At 58.4% G+C, this 16208-nt stretch overlaps 6 protein-coding genes across 6 annotated transcripts in view; 2 read left to right on the top strand and 4 right to left on the bottom strand.

The window, feature by feature from the left end:
• GGTG_06777 (hypothetical protein) overlaps positions 1 to 569 on the bottom strand; it is a gene marked incomplete at both ends in the record, with an annotated part of 1167 nt that extends 598 nt beyond the window's left edge. Inside the window, 2 exons of the mRNA XM_009224599.1 lie at positions 65 to 409; positions 519 to 569. Coding sequence (XP_009222863.1) covers positions 65 to 409; positions 519 to 569 — 396 coding nt within the window. The remainder of the gene's footprint in view (positions 1 to 64; positions 410 to 518) is intronic.
• Positions 570 to 1231: 662 nt separating this feature from the next.
• GGTG_06776 (hypothetical protein) lies at positions 1232 to 5000 on the bottom strand. The gene is made up of 6 exons (XM_009224598.1): positions 2816 to 5000; positions 2526 to 2740; positions 2108 to 2461; positions 1913 to 2044; positions 1728 to 1839; positions 1232 to 1606 (listed from the first exon to the last, which is right to left on the bottom strand). The coding sequence occupies exons 1-6, from the start codon at positions 4866 to 4868 to the stop codon at positions 1371 to 1373; spliced, it is 3102 nt and encodes a 1033-aa protein (XP_009222862.1). The 5' UTR covers positions 4869 to 5000; the 3' UTR covers positions 1232 to 1370.
• An 844-nt stretch (positions 5001 to 5844) lies between these two features.
• Positions 5845 to 9853, bottom strand: GGTG_06775 (hypothetical protein). Its single transcript, XM_009224597.1, has 7 exons — positions 8668 to 9853; positions 8344 to 8601; positions 8130 to 8237; positions 8008 to 8062; positions 7879 to 7951; positions 6872 to 7805; positions 5845 to 6802 (listed from the first exon to the last, which is right to left on the bottom strand). Exons 1-7 carry the CDS (start codon positions 9028 to 9030, stop codon positions 6113 to 6115), a joined length of 2481 nt encoding a protein of 826 aa, XP_009222861.1. The 5' UTR covers positions 9031 to 9853; the 3' UTR covers positions 5845 to 6112.
• A 191-nt stretch (positions 9854 to 10044) lies between these two features.
• Positions 10045 to 12235, top strand: GGTG_06774 (SEC14 cytosolic factor). Its single transcript, XM_009224596.1, has 4 exons — positions 10045 to 10502; positions 10595 to 10736; positions 10814 to 10845; positions 10919 to 12235. The coding sequence occupies exons 1-4, from the start codon at positions 10306 to 10308 to the stop codon at positions 11937 to 11939; spliced, it is 1392 nt and encodes a 463-aa protein (XP_009222860.1). The 5' UTR covers positions 10045 to 10305; the 3' UTR covers positions 11940 to 12235.
• On the bottom strand, positions 12015 to 13629 carry GGTG_06773 (magnesium-dependent phosphatase 1). Its single transcript, XM_009224595.1, has one exon. It carries the CDS (start codon positions 13188 to 13190, stop codon positions 12372 to 12374), a length of 819 nt encoding a protein of 272 aa, XP_009222859.1. The 5' UTR covers positions 13191 to 13629; the 3' UTR covers positions 12015 to 12371.
• A 156-nt stretch (positions 13630 to 13785) lies between these two features.
• GGTG_06772 (glyoxalase) lies at positions 13786 to 15326 on the top strand. Its single transcript, XM_009224594.1, has 4 exons — positions 13786 to 14510; positions 14579 to 14731; positions 14797 to 15041; positions 15109 to 15326. Exons 1-4 carry the CDS (start codon positions 14067 to 14069, stop codon positions 15248 to 15250), a joined length of 984 nt encoding a protein of 327 aa, XP_009222858.1. The 5' UTR covers positions 13786 to 14066; the 3' UTR covers positions 15251 to 15326.
• The last annotated feature ends 882 nt before the right edge of the window (positions 15327 to 16208 follow it).

The raw sequence follows: 16208 nt of genomic DNA, 5'->3' as shown, positions 1-16208 counted from the left end.
GAGAGAGAGAGAGAGAGAGAGAGAGAGAGAGAGAGAGAAAGCAGACGTCCTCGGGGGGCCTCACGTCGTTGCACCAGTACACGGCCGCGCCGTACGAGCAGCTCACGCGCCCGCACGAGCCGGCGTCGTTCCAGGCCGACCCGTAGTGGTTGCGCAGGTACGCCACCGCGTCAGCCACGGGCCCGGGTTGCGCGTAGTTGGCGTCGGGGCTGCAGCACTTGGTCTCTGGCGCCCCGCTCACCCTCAGCGAGCGACGGCGGCGGCGGCGGTGGTGGTGATGGTGTCTCTCGTGCTGCCGGGCCGCGTTTGCGCCGCCGCCGGGCGTCGTCGGCTCCGTCGGCCAGCCGACCTGGCCACCGGGGGCATTCTGGTCCGGCGGGTACGCGCCGAGGGCGCTGCTTGCTTGCCCCTGTGAGTGCGTGCGGCGGTCTGGGGGTCAGTCTTCCTGGCCTGGTGCCCCACCCGGAGAGAATGGTCCGCATGGGCGACTGTTGGGGTGGAAGATGAAGAAAACGCACAGTAGCGACCGCTAGGGCGAGCAGAAAGCAGGCCTTCGTGAGAAAGGACATGGCGACCATGGGCGGGATCCCCCCCAAGGATAGCGAGTTGATGTGGACGTCGTGGCAAGCGCGGGCCGACACTGGAGAAGGAGCAAGGAGAGCTAGGTAGGCAGGTAGGTGGCTGTTATCAGCCCGATCGGATGATACAACAGCCAACGTTTCGGGGGGTTCGATAGATAGGACTGGCGATCGATGACGGGCGCTAGATTATCTGGCGATCTTGGGGTTCGCGATCGGGATGGGGAAAAAAAGGGGCGACGCGTGAGCCCATAGCAACATACCGGTGTCTTCATCATAATCGTACCATCAAGAGCCTGGCCCAAGGGGATGGAAGGAGCGGGCCTGTCTATATAGGCATCCAACCAACGCCCGTACGCAGCCTATGTAAGAACTTGGGTAGCCTCACTCCATAGGGTTTTCTGCTCGGGAATGCATAGCCCAGGGCACCTGCTCGGCCTTGGCTGCCAACATCACCAACCCAGGCAACACAGACAAGACGACAGTCGCACCAAATGCCAACAAGCACTATGATCTCGCATCAGCGGTACTGAATAGTTGACTAATATAAAATTGGTAGTTCCGGTGAGTGAAACCCACCGAGCACATTATTTCCTTGCCCCATGACATATGTCAGCCCCCCATACATCGGCATTCCCGTATCGTCGAGGCCGCGAGCATCAAGTGATCAACTATAGCATGGGTTGGGGAGGATTTCTCAATGGATATTTATTGAACACTTGGCCAAGTCAACTTTTGCTCGACCACCATCCTTCAACCCTTCAGTCGCCACACGCTAACTTACTTACCATCCTACGACTGTCTCTCAAGGTCGTCCCCGACCATGGTCGTCACTCGCCTCCGGGTAGGAATAGACGTAGCCCCCGTCGGAGCGCCGCTCGTGCTGTTCGCCGGTCGCACTGGCTGAGCTGAGCCCGCGCCATGCCGAGGTTCACGGATCCCTCCTGGCGAGTCCCGATTTCTCAGAGCTACAAAGTAGAGGTAGAGCATGAAGCAGATGGATGCAAGGCTCACAATCTCGCCCGCAGCTAAGTCAAAGCGGATAGGTATTTGACATTAACATCGAATATTCATGCAAGGGACCAATGCGGATAGCAAAAGACGAAAGCCCGCATGATGTGGGAGAGGAAGCGGTAAGGGGCGACTTACTAATACGTACTGCGAGCCAGTCGGCCGCGTAGGACACGCTCCCGGCCCCCCCATCCCGTGGGAAGCTGCTGATAGGGAGGGCGAAAAGACTCGTCATGAATGCGAGGGGCGCCTATCAATCAACGCGGTTAGATTGAATCGTCATGAACCATCGGCCGGGGTGCCTATTGACCGGGGAGACGCACGAAGATGACGGTGATTGTTGTGAACACCAAGATGTAGTCGTTGAGAGTTTGGGCTCTCTTGCTCATCACGGTGGCAGTGATGGCTTCATGCAATGAGCTCTGTGCCTGCTTTACCTGGACCAGGTAGTACAACTGTTTGAGGAAGCTCATCTGTCAGCTTCAGAAACCTCAAAAGTGACGTCGGAGTGGGCTCACGTCCTGGAGAGTCTGGTGTGCATTGCCATCCATCCTGACGGTGCGTGCTCTCAGGTTTTGGATACCACAGTAGTCTGTAAACTGCTGGCGCATCTTCTCGTCCTTTTCTGCATCGGGCCAGAACAGCCGAGCGAACCTTTCCACCATGTTAGCCTGATCCTCGAGTACGCGGCCTAGCATCTGCAGCTCGTCATGGATGTCCTTAATCTCGCGGATCAACTTGGTCTCCTCGGTTATGGATTCTTTCTCGTTGCTGTGCTCCTCCACGGCCGTTGCCGGAGATTTGGAGTTGTTTCCGGGCTCATTTCCCAGCTGAGCGATAAACCTTTTGAAGCACTGGACCTCTTGGTTGGACTGTAACGGGGGGGCGTTGTGTCAGCTTTTGCATGCCGACCCACCATGGGCGCGGTGGGCTTACCTTGGTAGCGATCGAGTTCTCAAAGATATCCAGTATATGTTCTCCCAGACCAGCATACCGATACTCCTCGATGAAGCGGGCACACTCGGAAACTATGTGCTCGATCAGGTCTTCTGGCTCCTGAAAATCGCCGATACCGCTCTGCCGAATCGTTTCGACAAGCGTGTCCTCGTTGCCGGTATGCCATCTCTCAGGATGAGTAGTTATCACCGTGTCTGCACAGAGCCAGTGTCAGTGTTGTGGGTGAGAGAACATGCAGCCCATGTACTGTCCTGTGGGAGGTTACCGACTTTCGTCGAGTTTCCAGAGCCACAACTGGTGTACCACTAGCAGCTTATTTCTGTCCGTCTGGTGGCTGAAGCTGCTATGAGGTGATGAGCCATCGCTGGCCTCTGCCGGCACCCTTCCATTGAGATCCCGTCTGTCTTGACCCTCGGTGTCCTGTGGCTGTGTTTTTGTTGTACCCAGCCCGTTAACAGCGATATCAGAAGACCATTTGTAGATTATCTGGTCTCTATTGCGGGCGTGTAGCTGATCGTCAGCTAGCATGTGGTAGTATGACTCGTCCAAAGTTTGAGGCAGCTGGAGGCCCCGGGGACCCTCGAAGGGGCGGTAGTGCTGCTTGAGTGCTGTCAATCTATTGAACTGTCGGTCTCCGCTCCCTGCCCCATCAGGATCGCCCGGGGTGAGTGACGTTCTCGAAGTTGAGCCTTTGCCGAGGTAGAGCTCTGTTTCAAAGTCAAAGTACGGGATCACTAGAGAAAGGCGGCGGCGGCCCCCGGGCGTCACTTTCCGGCTGCGCCAAGCCTCGTTGGGTAGCTCTGAGCGGGCGCGGGACTTGTTGTGTGATACATATGTTTCGGGTCCTTTTGGGGCCTCGGAAGTCCTCGGTGGCGATGACAGCGAAATCTGTACCGGGGGAAAGTAACCCGGGTTGGAGCTGTGCTGATTCGTTCCTGGGCTATTGATGGAATGTGAACTGGATGTGATGCGCGGACTGACGGGAGGGCTATCTGCCATGTCGTCGTCGTCGGCCACCCAAATATCGTCATCCTGGCGCTCCTCCTCGACGTGGGGCAGACGGAAGTAGCCCCTGTTATCTTTGTGATCCTTGACATGGCGATCGATAAACTGCAGTGCCTGCCTGAGGCGTGCCGAGCCTTGGTCCGAGAGTGTGAGGCGATAGACGAGGTCCTTGACCCAGTCCATGTTGTTTGCGGGAAGGTGAATCCACTTCCAGATATCGTCGCTGCGCACCTCAAAAGCAGCATCCCGAGATGTGTCTGTATCTTGGGTGTAGCTGCTGGGACGAAGGTGTGTCTTGTCGGTATTTGTTTTGGCCTTCTGTCTTGCTGCGTTGGAACTGCTCTGGATGATATCGATGAACTGCCTCTCGAACCCGGCTATGGTCTCCTTGTCATAGATAACGCTATAGGCAGTAGAAGTCTGGGACCATGAGAGGCTTGCAGGGCGGTAGAAGAACCACACTGTAACATAAAAGGACTTGCATACCGCCTGCCTGTCGCCCTCGCATCGCGGTGCCTCGGTGGGAATCTTGGTCAGGTTGCGCGGTGTCCATTTTGTCCGCGGCTCGAGAAAGATGCGTTTCGCAGCGGATCTCTCAGGAAGGAGGGCTTGCGGCGTTTCACCGGCAGCGTTGACGCTGTCCGGGTCGGCGCCGTGGCTTAGGAGCAGACGTATCAGCGTCTCGCTATCACGACTCGCGGCGTCGTGTAGAGGCGTGTCGTTGGAGGAGTTCTTTGTGTTGACCTCGGCGTTGCCATAGTTGACGAGGGAGTTGAACACCCTCCTATGATCAGCCCCGGGCTGGCAATACTTGATGAATGCGTGCAGCGGCGTTAGACGCTGCTGGTCAAGGATGTCGGGGTTGGCGCCGGCGTCGATCAGCTCGACCAGTATCGTGTTGCGCGTCGCGAGGATGGCGGCCTCATGCAATGCCGTGCGGCCGGCATTATCTTTCTGGTTGATGTGACGTGCCACGTCGGGGCGGCCAAGAAGCTTCCGGAGCACCTCGACCATGGATTCCGAAGCGGCCGCCATGTGCAGCACGGTACACCCCTGGGGACCATACTTGTTCTGTAGCTGGACACCCTTCTTCTGCGCCAGTTTGCGCGCTTCGCTGAGGTTGTTGTTGCTGATGTGCTGGAACAGGGTCTCGGTCAGGGGTCTATCATTGATGATGCTGGGCTTGTTGGGGGAGGGTCTGCTGCCTTCGCCCTTGTATTCGGACAATGGCCGAGCAGGTCTGAAACTAAGCTTGCGAATCTTCGACGCAGCGACAGGCGCTGCGTCTCCCAGCGTATCCGCCCCCTCCCCGGACATTTTGGCGGGCGGTATGCAACGAGGAGGCGGCCGTGAGATCGTTTTTTCTTGTCATTTTGCATTCCCACAGATCCTGGGGGTTCTCTGGTCATATTTGTAGCTGCTCAAGGCGTCGGCGTTGAGGTAAGGCTGTGGTGGATGTGGCGGCTGTGATGGATGCGAGATTTCTGCAGCCAAGGCGACGGGAATACCTAGGTGTGGCTGCACGTCATGGCTCCATGAGATAAGCACCACCTACATCCATCCCGAGCTGCCCGTAGGTTGCAACTTCCTCTTCCGGGCCATCCCATCGAACCCCCTCCTATGTGAGCGCATGGCTGCGCTTACGTTATATTCATGAAGAGACCTGCAACTAGGTTCCTGTGTACCCTACCTAGGTCTAAGACAGCAACGCCAGGATCGAGGTCAGGCTGTGGCCGACGATGACATCCATACTTTACCCACCGACTTCTAGTCTACCTACTAGGTAGGTAGATGACTGGCATAGCCCCAGCGCCCTCCTGCAAAGGTGCGGCCACTTTCTCAGCCCCATTCCCAATTCGGGGCGACGATCCAAACCCTTCCGAAGCATCCGCAGCCAGCACTAGTAAGGCTGGGCCCGCGCCCTGTCTAGCACCAAGCAAACGGATGCAAGGCCGACAACGTCACCCACGGCTATATCAGCGCCTCCAAGCCATGGTATTGGGGCAAGCTGTGGCGGGGATCCCGAATGGGACTGGAACCTTCGGTGCTCTGCGTGTTTATGACAAAATGGTGGTTTGCAACTCTTTACCTGTCGCACTCTGGTAGGAAGCATATTCAGGAAAACACAACACTTCTGCCTCCTTCAATGGCAGATCAGTACGCGCACGCCGGCCGGATCCAACGAGAATAACAACCCATAGCTCGATGTCTGGTGTGTTGAGGGAGGACCGCGAATATAACCCCGCCAATTCTCAGGGGAACATGGAAAGGCCCAAAGGTTATCGAAATAGGTGTCGGCGAAACTCGATTGGATCCCCTTCATGCAACCAAGAAGCGAAATGCTACTGGCATAAGCCACGATTTAAGCAGGAGCACTGGGAGGTCAAACTGTAGATGTGCCACCAAAAGGCTTCTAGGCATACTCTATCTACCAACTGCTAGCTTGGATTATTAGCACAACCTGGGCGCCCTCCTGCGGAGGTGCTGCCACTTCCTTGGCCACTTTTCCCAATTCGGGGCAACCATTTAGGCCCTTCCGAAGCCCCCCACAACTGGCAACATCACGATCGGAGAATCCTCACACCAAGCTCCAGGCTCTCAATCTCCCTCGCGAGCGCCTGCCGGCGGCGCGTCGTCTCGGGCGCCTCGCCCGCGACGGCGGCCAGCTTCTCGTCCTCGAGCCCCATGATGAGGTCGGGGCTGAAGATGCGCAGCGGGCTGTCGGGCGCCTGCAGCAGGTGGTGGTAGACGACGTGGAGGCAGACGACGTCGACGAGGCGCTTGCGGGCCACCTTGTAGTAGCTGATGAGGGTGTCGAGTATGTCCTCGCGCACCTGCTGCGCGTTCTCCTTGTCGGTGGCGCAGTGCTTCATGGCGTCGAGCTTGACGACGCTGGAGCCGTCGTCGGTCCGGAAGCAGAGCTTCTTGAAGGTCTCGAGCAGGCGCTCGCCGCGGCTGCTCTGCTGGGTCGCGTTGAAGTAGTGGTTCACCGTCATGGGGTGGCTGAACCGCTCCACGTTGAGCAGGAACATGGCGTGGTCCATGGCGCGCTTGTAAGACTCGATGAGCCGGTCGACAAGGAGCTGCTGGTACAGCTGCTCCCTGGTGTCTGTGTCGGGGCAGAGAGTGCGGAGCAGACGGGCGATAAAGTCGTGTACTATAACGATGGCCTTGCTGGCATACGCGAGAGTGAGGGGCTCCCAGTTCTCGGACTGCTTGCGGAACACGGTGGTGAAAACGCCGCCGCCAAACTGAAAGAGGTCAGTGTTGAGCTGGGACAAACCACTCGAGACAAATCAAGAGGACACTGAAAGACTCACAGTTCCAAGCTCCGGCCCTCGGCTGGTATCGTATACCTGCTCGATCACCTTCATAATGCCCGATTCCGTTGGAATGGGGCAGCGGAAAGTGATCGAGTCGCAAACAGTGTCCAGGGGAAGGAACTCATGCGAGTGCTTCTCGTATGTCTTGACGCACTCCTCGAATACCACGCTTGCCCGTGCGATTTCCTCTTTTTTGATTCCCTCATCCTGCGTCTCGATGCGAGCTTGACCAGACTCGAATTCACAATCGGACTCATAATCTTCGCGTGTTGCGGCTGGCTTGTCAAATCGGTATTTGTGACCGTGAGCAGCAAACAAGTTGGAGTACGACTCGTTCAGCTTGATAATCTTGGTGATGAGCTTGAGTTCCTCGTTGTCGGTGAAGGCCCGATCGGATTCATAGTGCCCGCCCACCGCAGACTGCGCCAGCCCCTGGAATTTGGTAGCCAGGCTGCCCAAGAACTGGCGTTGGGCGATGGCGTCGACGCGGGAGGGGCCCATGGATTCAAGCTCAGCCCGGCGATGACGCAGCTTGGCCTCTATCTCGCTCTTGACCTTGGGAAACTCCGTCTTGGAGATTTGCATGAGAAGATCCCCAAGCCGGATCTTGAGCGCCGGGACGCCGCAGTGGTCGGCGACCGACGACCACGGCGACGACATGAAGAAGCCCTTTTCGGCGGCCAGCCGGTCTTGGAGCGTGGATTCCTCATCGTCCGCACCGCGGTTCTTGACGACATGGTATCCTAGCTTCAGCGGGTTGCGCATCCCCGAGAGGAGATCCATGACGGCCTTCTGGGTCGCCTTTTCCATGGCGAGGTCTGGCTTGGTCATCACCCCCATGGTTCTGATACCCTCGGGGTCAGCGGCCTCTGCCATCTTGAGAATCTCCTGCGTGTTGATGTCCACATTGCAAGGAATCACGGCCAAGATGCTAAACAGAGCTTATTAGAATATGTGGCTGCAAAAAGAAGAAAATCCAGGGGCTGCAGAAAACGTAAACTCACATGGTTCGGCGGTTGGCCATGTATCGCTCGATCATGTTCCGAACTATGGAAATGTCGTTCTTGGTCGTGAGGCCTACTCACGTGTCAGTACAGACGCGCCCCCTCAGAGGTGCTGTGATAGTAACTAACCAGGAGTGTGGACGCGGAAGATTCCCGGAACGTCAATCACCGTGAGGTGGTTTTGCTACCCGAAGTTAGCACGACAAAGTGAGAGCGAGCTCGCCGTCACAGCTCTATTGGAATGAACTCACCTCCGGACCATTGATCTCGATCTTGAGGATATCCTCACTGAACGCGTCACCACCACCACCCAATGCGGTCGGATCCATCTCCATTCGGATTCCCATAACTTCGTTCGCCTAAAGGGGACCGATAAAGAAAATCAGCGAACCGGCCTCACGTTCTGGAGTCATACGCAAGCAGGCCATGGGGAAGCGGAGGAGATGGTGATTTGGATAGACTTACATCTTGAAAAATGCCGGCGAGCTCGTCGTTGTCGATCTCTGTCATGTGCCGACGGAATTTGAGGAGCTTGGCTTTAAGGTCATCGCCGGCATCGGGCCGGGGAATGATGGAGATCACAACGCTCTTCTGGGGATCACGACAGCAGCTAATTTGCGTTGCATAGCGGGTACAGAGCCCGGCGGCTCGGGGGAAGCAGAATCCCGTCAAGCTCTCAAGGACAGAACTTTTGCCGGACGATTGGTCACCAACAACCACGAGCTATTTCAGAGTCAGCGGGATCGGGCGTCGGGATCGGGCATCGAGGGGCAAGGAACATTTATGTACCTGAGGGAGCGAGATGAATGTTGCGACGCCTGCCTCCCTGAGCTTGTCGATGGTGACCAGGAGCTTCTGGCTCAGGAGAGCCCCTTGAGTGTTGTTGCCGTTAACAGTCATCTTGGGGGGACGATGCCTTGGTGCGTGTGGTGGGGTCTTGACAGCTAGAGGAGATGTTTTGATAGTGGGAGGTGATGTTTTGATAGGGGGAGGTTGTGTTTCGGGAATGGAAGGCGATGTCTTGGGAGCGGGAGGTGATTTCTTGACAGATCGAGGGCGGAAGATGGTGGAAAAGATGTCCAATGACTGTTCAGACGACTGTTTAGATGCCGATTCCCTTTGGCTCGAGAAGAGGCGCCTTGGGTTGAACATCTCTTTGGCTTTGACGATGAGATCTGGACCTGTATTTATGCCCGTCCTCTTACCGTATCCCCCTTCCCAACAACACCTCCGGCCTCAGGACGCTGTTAAATGCCTGGCCGAGCAAACGGCCGCAGATTAGGCGCCAGGGAGGCGCACTTGAATCTGCGACGCTCCGGTACAACAGCAAAGGAGGGCATCTGGACACATACGAGTCTGGTGGCTGTGCATTGAAAAACTGCGGGCTGCCGATGAGCAAACACTGAATGCTATCGAAGAATGAGAGGGCTTCCTCCCGTCTCGGACGTCGGAGGCCCACCAGTCAAACAAAAACGCCTAAAAACAGGCGTAAGAGGCACACCGGCCAATGAGCTGCTATCCAACGGCTAGTTTGCTAAGCCGGGGGGTGGTCTGTTGGCATGAGATGAAACTCAATATCACGGAGATGAGGACCAATGCAGACATGTTGGCCATTTTCTGCGGCCTCTGGGATCGAAGCAGCAGTATGGGCTTACTTGGGCCTGGCACAGCCTCATCTTGATCCGGATCTGGAGAATGCCCAGCCGGCTGGGGACCCCGCATTTCCCATGACCGTTTTTGCATGCTGTGAGGGCCAAAAGGGACGGGCTAAAAGGGGCGAGGTAGCGTGGGACACGGCATGGCCTTGTGCGCTGGTGTCGTCTGGTGTCGCTCCCGTCTGTCGGATGGGTGCACCCGCCGTCATTTGATCAAGGGATTAGTGTCGCGCCCCTGGAGCGATCACTCAGTGCCCCAGATCAGCAGACGACAAAGATCTGTCTTTGGAAGATTGGTTGCGAGGATCGATATGAGGTCAAGAGCGAGGCTAGCAGGAGCTACGGGAGCTGTAGGAGATTGGTCACAAGGGCCAGCCCGGCGGCGACGACGCAGGCCGCCAATTAGCGTCTCTGGCTGGTCCCGCGACGGCGGGCAGTGACGGAATGCTCTGTAAGCACTGGAGCCCTTCTGGTTGGGAAGGATGAGGGACCCCTGCTGACCCTCCCAAAGTGCAGGCATTGAAGATGGGACGGCGGGCTTTCGGTCTTTCTTGATAAGCGCCCGACGGCTTCCCCAACCGCGTCCCAAAAGAAGCAATTTTTTCTTTGCGTTTTGTATATTATATCTTTTTTTGTTTCTCTGTCGCTTCTTGGTCGTGCGTGTTTTGATGAGCAGCTTCTCTTTGTCACCTTCCGCCCTTCCCGTCTCGCCCGCCACCCCCAGACCCCAGTGCGCATCTCATCCCAGCACAGCGCAAACCAAACCTTTGCCATGGCGGCGGCCGCCCCTTATGAAGGCTCCACAGCCGGCGCTGCGCAGGCGAGTCCTGACATCGGCTACCCAAACGGCCACCTCGGACACCTCAACGAGAGCGAGATCAAGGCACTCGACGAGTTCAAGGCCCTGATCACGGAAAAGAGCGAGTACTCGCCAGGTCCTCCGCCCTCGCACGACGACCAGACGCTGCTGTACGTGCGCCCCCCTGCATGTCGTGCACGGATGAAAGACGCCGGGAGCCGCGGAAGCTAACTCTGGGCCCCCTTCTCCGCCCTTGCCGCAGGAGATTCCTCCGCGCCCGTCGATGGGTGCCTCAGGACGCCTTCAAGCAGTTCAAGGAGACAGAAGACTGGCGGGCGGCGACGCGGCTAGACTTGCTCTACGACACCATCGATCTCGACGCATACGAGCAGAGCAGGGTCCTGGTGTGTTTCGTTGCGCCCTGCGGCCCCTCAACTGCGACTGCGGCTGCTAACCATGGGAAACTCTGCACGAATGACAGTATCCGCAATGGACCGGACGAAGAGACAGGAGGTTTGTACCCTGGCCCCGGCGCAAACAGCAAACACGGACAGGCAGAAGGCAGCGCTGACGACGGCAACCGCAGAGGCATCCCCCTCTACCACTTTGAGATCAAGCACCTGGACAGCAAGACGATCGCCAACTACGAAAAGACGGCCGACGACACGTACAGCAAGGCGCACGCCGACGGGCAGACGCCGCCCAAGCTGCTGCGGCTGTTTGCGTTGTACGAGAACCTGACGCGCTTCGTGCAGCCACTCTGCACCGAGATGCCCGACCGGCCGCACGCGCCGGCGACGCCCATCACCCTGAGCACAAACATCGTCGACGTCTCGGGCGTCAGTCTGCGCCAGTTCTGGAACCTCAAGGCCCACATGCAGGCCGCCAGCACCCTGGCCACAGCGCACTACCCCGAGACGCTCGACCGCATCTTCGTCATCGGCGCCCCCTTCTTCTTCTCGACCGTCTGGGGCTGGATCAAGCGCTGGTTCGACCCCAACACGGTGTCCAAGATTTTCATCCTGACGCCCGCCGAGGTCCTGCCCGTGCTCAGCTCCTTCATCGACCCCAAGGACATACCGAAGCAGTACGGCGGCGAGCTCGAGTTCGGTTGGTGCGACGCCCCGAACCTGGACCCGGCCATCAGGGCCGCCGCGTCGTGGGAGCCGGGCTACGACAACTTCCCCAAGGGCCCCGTCTACTGGAAGGCCCTGGATGAAGATCGCCTCGAGTGCATCGCTGTCGGCTCCGTCCATCAGCAGCAGCGCAGGGCCCGCGTCTGCACCTTCCCGAGGTCCTTCAGGGGCGCCAACTCGACAAACGCCCCCTTCCTCCACGGCGACCACGTCGACGGGCCGCCGACCCCCGTGGGAGCCATGAACCCTGTGGTCGGCGTCGAGCCCGCGCCGCCCGGCGAAGAGGGCCCGGTCCCCACGGCCACGGCGACGGCTAACCCCGTGGTGCAGAACTCGCGGCCCGTCGACCTCGACGCCGCGGTCAAGGATCTCACCATCACCGAGGTCCAGGCCGCCGCCCCGCAGGGCGACGCCGAGAAGAAGGTCGAGGTCAACCGGACCAGCGGGTCCGCCCCCACGCTCGCCGCCTAGTGTGAACGCGGGCACAGGTGCAACGCGCAGTAGAGTTTACATCGCGGGTCGCACGCGGAGGTTTGGGGCCTTGTGTGCACCACCTTTAGATTCCAGGGAGCCGCGTTTGCGGCCGGTAGATTTTGGCGTCACTGGATAACCTGGGAGGTATACAGAAGCCTCCCTGTGATAGATGCAATCATTCTTGTTGATATCCTTTTCTCGCTTTTCCTGCAGCATAGCAACAATAGTCTGCCCAAGACTTGCCTTTTCGTTTCTCCTAGGCACTCATCCTCGTCTCGGAAGATAGCATTCCTAGAATACAGTATACATTCAAACGAGTCTTGACATTCCCTCATTGCTGGGTATCTATAGTGTCTATGCCGCGTTCAGGTAATGGCACGCAAATAACCGCCCCACGCTCGCACCTCGCACAAGGCAGAAAACAAAACATCACGCCCTCGCCGCGGCAGCGGCCCCCGCCAGCCTCCGCGCGCGCCACCTGCGCACGCCCTTGTCCAGCTCGTCCCACGTCATGCCGTCTCGGACGTGGCAGAAGAGCACGCCCAGGGCCTGCTCGACGTCGCGGTTACGCGCCTCGTCGTCGAAGAAGAGCATCTCGCTGTAAGGCAGGCCCGTGCGCCGCTGTATGGCCTCAAAGTGCCGCACCTTGCTGCTCGGGTGCGCCTCGACGCCGCCGCCGTCGAAGAAGTCTAGCGCGCGCTTGCTCTTCTCCCGACTGTTGTGGTGGGTGCTGCTACTCCCGGGGAGGGGCTCGCCGCCGCCGCCGCCCGGGGGTATGTGTAGTAATTTGAGCATCTCGCGGGCGAGATCGGGCGCGTGCGTGCGCGAGGCCACGGCCAGGCGCACGCCGACGGCGGGCAGGGTGTAGAGCATGCGCGGCACGTCCGGGTAGAAGGAAAAGGTGTCGCCGACCTTGTCGGTCGCGGCGTCGCGGGCGGCGCCGCCGGCGGATTTGAGCGGCGGCACCGGGTGCGTGTCGACCCAGAAGGGCCACAGGGTGTAGTCAAGGTCGAAGACGACGAGGCGCGGGAGGGGCTCCTCGTCTGTCAGGCAGCGGGCGATGCCGACTGTATTGGTGGTGGTGGTGGTGGTGGTGGTGGTGGTGTTTGTTGCCTGGGTAGGGTTGGGCAGCGAGGCCTGGGACGAGTTCACGAGGGAGGATTGCGACGACGAGGTCGGGTTGGAGTTGGTGGTGCTGACGCTGGCGTTGGCCAGGTGGGCGTTCGCCTTGGTCAGCTTCTTTGCCATGGTGGGGTGTGTTACTGGCGAGCAGGATGGGGATGGTGTGTCGTCGTAGATTCGGCCCAGCCGCGTCCGACGGGGAAGGCTGAGACGGGTGTCTGAAGGTGGGTTAAACGGTCCACGCGGTGACGTCGCCAATGCGATGCGAGCACGGTCGAGTGTCAGGGCGGCGCCATTTCGGACCCCCGACGCGCCCCGCTGCAGCACATGTGCCCCTCAGCTGGAGCTGGAGCTGGTGGTGGTACAGGGGGCTGTTGTGTGATGTCGAGAATTGGACGGCGATGAATCGAGACGGAACATTGAGAACCTCAATCCATTCAGTTCGAGGTACTGTCTGGCCTTTCTTTGCCTAGGCCAACAGAGTCATGTGGCGACGGACGGGGCGTGTGCGTCTAGAACCATGACCAACACGTAACTAGCACCAGCATAGGGAGCTCTTTTTCCCATGCCACGCTCCAAGGTCACAACGGGCTTGACAACTGCCGTCCCGTCGAACCACCAGCCCGGCATGGCTGAGGGTGGGATCCCCACCCCAATGGACTTCCCCCGCTTGCTCCGCCGTGCGGGAACCGCTACCTTCGCTCCGATGCCCTGCCGTGCTGCTTTATAATCCCTGACAATGCGCTCTTGGGGGCAGTCGAAGCCGAGCTCGGTAAAAAAAAAAGATCGTGGACGCTTTAGCTTGGAGAATTACTCTCAGAGATAGATATATCTTGATCCCCGGAGCAGACCCGGTCGTCAAAAGGGACCTCCTTCGTAATCCGGCCCCGGAATTTGTGTAGAATCCAACATCAACCACAACACTTTGACTCTACCATCCATCCAGACTGTGCCCCTTGGACCCACCAACGTCATCACTACCACCCCTACTTCCTATCCAACATGGCTGCCGCCTCGGTGCACAACGATCTCAAAAAGATCAAGCTCACCCACCTCGCCCACGTCTACTACCGCTTCAAGGACCTGGCCCCGATCCGGGCCTTCTACGAAGACTTTGGCTTCTACGAGGTCAAGCGCGTGGGCGACAAGACGTACTACCGCGGCTACGGCGCCGAGCCCTTTGTCATCTGCGCCGAGCCCGCCGACGCGGACGAGTTCGGCGGCGCCGCCTTCGGCGTCGAGTCCGAGGAGGACCTGGTGCACGCGTCGCTGTCCCTGCCCGCCGAGTGCAGGGCCACAAAGGTCTACGATCTGACCGACGCCCCCGGCGGCGGCAAGGGCGTCACCTTTTACGACCCCGTCGACGGCTTTCCCTTCCACCTGGTGTACGGCCAGGAAAAGGTCCCGCTCATGGACCCCAGCTTCCCCGACCAGAAGATCAACTTTGTAGGTTGCCTTGCCCGAGCCCGCTTAACATCGCCTTCTCGGCTCCTGACCTCTTTTTGTCCCCGCAGCCCCTTGAGAAGACACGCGACGTCAACACGTTCCAGCGCTTCAAGAAGCGGCCAGCACCGGTGCACAAGCTGGGCCACTTTGGCATGTGCGTGACCAACTTTGCCAAGTGCTACGAGTTCTACTCGACCCGCTTCAACCTTTTTGCCAGCGAGGTAAGTCGGATCAAGAGATTGGCCACTAAAGTAAGACGCAAACCACTCACAACCTCCTACGACAGCTTTCCTACAACGACAAGGAAGAAGACATCACCGTCTTCTTCAGGCTCGACAGGGGCACGGAAAAGGTCGACCACCACTGCTTCTTCTTCTTCGAGGGGCCCAAGATGCACGTGCACCACTCGTCCTTTGAGACGCACGACTTTGACACCCAGGTCCTCGGCCACGACTGGCTGCGCGAGAAGGGCTACGAGAACTGCTGGGGCGTCGGCCGCCACATTATGGGCAGCCAGATCTTTGACTACTGGTAGGTTACTGTCCTTTTCTTTTCTGGGTAGTCGTTGGCGATGATACTGACAAGAGGATCACCACAGGTTCGACCCGGCCAAGTTCATTATGGAGCACTACGTCGATGGCGACCTGCTGGACATGTCGGAACCGACGCACCGCGGCCGCGCCGGGCCCGACACGCTGTATGTCTGGGGCCCTGAGGTGCCCGCGACTTTCTTGGCGTAGGGGATGGAGGGTTTTTTTCTCCATGCTGCCTACCTCTGTTCATGTAGCGAATATTATCAAAGTTGGATTTCGCGACACAAGCAACCCGATATTGTTAGGCCGTAAGGAACTGGTGCCTGCCTACCTACCTGTTTGTATCTGCCGGTCGTGCCTTCCTCGAGCTTGCTTGATGGATGGCAAACGGTTCCATCACTTTCTCATCAGAGCCGACTGACATACAGTTCAGCTGCCTCGCGCAACCTTCTTCTCAATCACCTACAGAGCCCTTGCTCACCCCAAAAAGAATTCTGCCATCACCAACAATTCACAAACCAACCTAACACCCACCACCACTACCCAATTCCCAATCCTCCACCATCCACCCACCTCTCAACTTAACCTAGCATACACCATCACCAAGCCGCTCAGAGTAGCATGAATACCTGAGCAGCACCCTTCAAACATGACCGGCACACTCGCAAAGGGTGATCGAGGCAACTCGGCCACCCTGACCAAGATCGATCGGCTACGCGAGCTCATCGGGAACAAGATCTCACTCCCCCAGCTCGTCGTCGTCGGCGACCAGAGCTCCGGCAAGAGCTCTGTTCTTGAGGGCATCACCGGCTTCGCCTTCCCGAGGGACGCCGAGCTCTGCACTCGCTACGCCACCCAGATCACCTGCCGCCGTGAGGACTACGAGTCGGTGACCATCACCATCATCCCACATGAGGATGCGGACCCCGACTTGGCCAACAAGCTCAAGAGCTTCTCGCGGAGCTTGCCCGAGGCCGCGCAGATGGACAACACAATGCTGGGTAACATCTTTAAGGATGTTAACCAGGAGCTCGGAATCGCGCCCAGCTCCGGCCCCGGCCTTAGCAATGGCGCATACACCAAGTCTTCGCCCCGCAACGCTTTCAGCGGGCATCTCCTCAAGATCGAAATCTGCGGCCCGCAGGTTCGTCTTTGAACCTATTTC

This window comes from Gaeumannomyces tritici (genome assembly GCF_000145635.1).
Source record: "Gaeumannomyces tritici R3-111a-1 unplaced genomic scaffold supercont2.3, whole genome shotgun sequence".
Lineage (NCBI taxonomy): Eukaryota > Fungi > Ascomycota > Sordariomycetes > Magnaporthales > Magnaporthaceae > Gaeumannomyces > Gaeumannomyces tritici.
The sequence above is the reverse complement of the archived record's forward strand: the minus strand, read 5'-3'. Positions and strand labels throughout refer to the sequence as shown.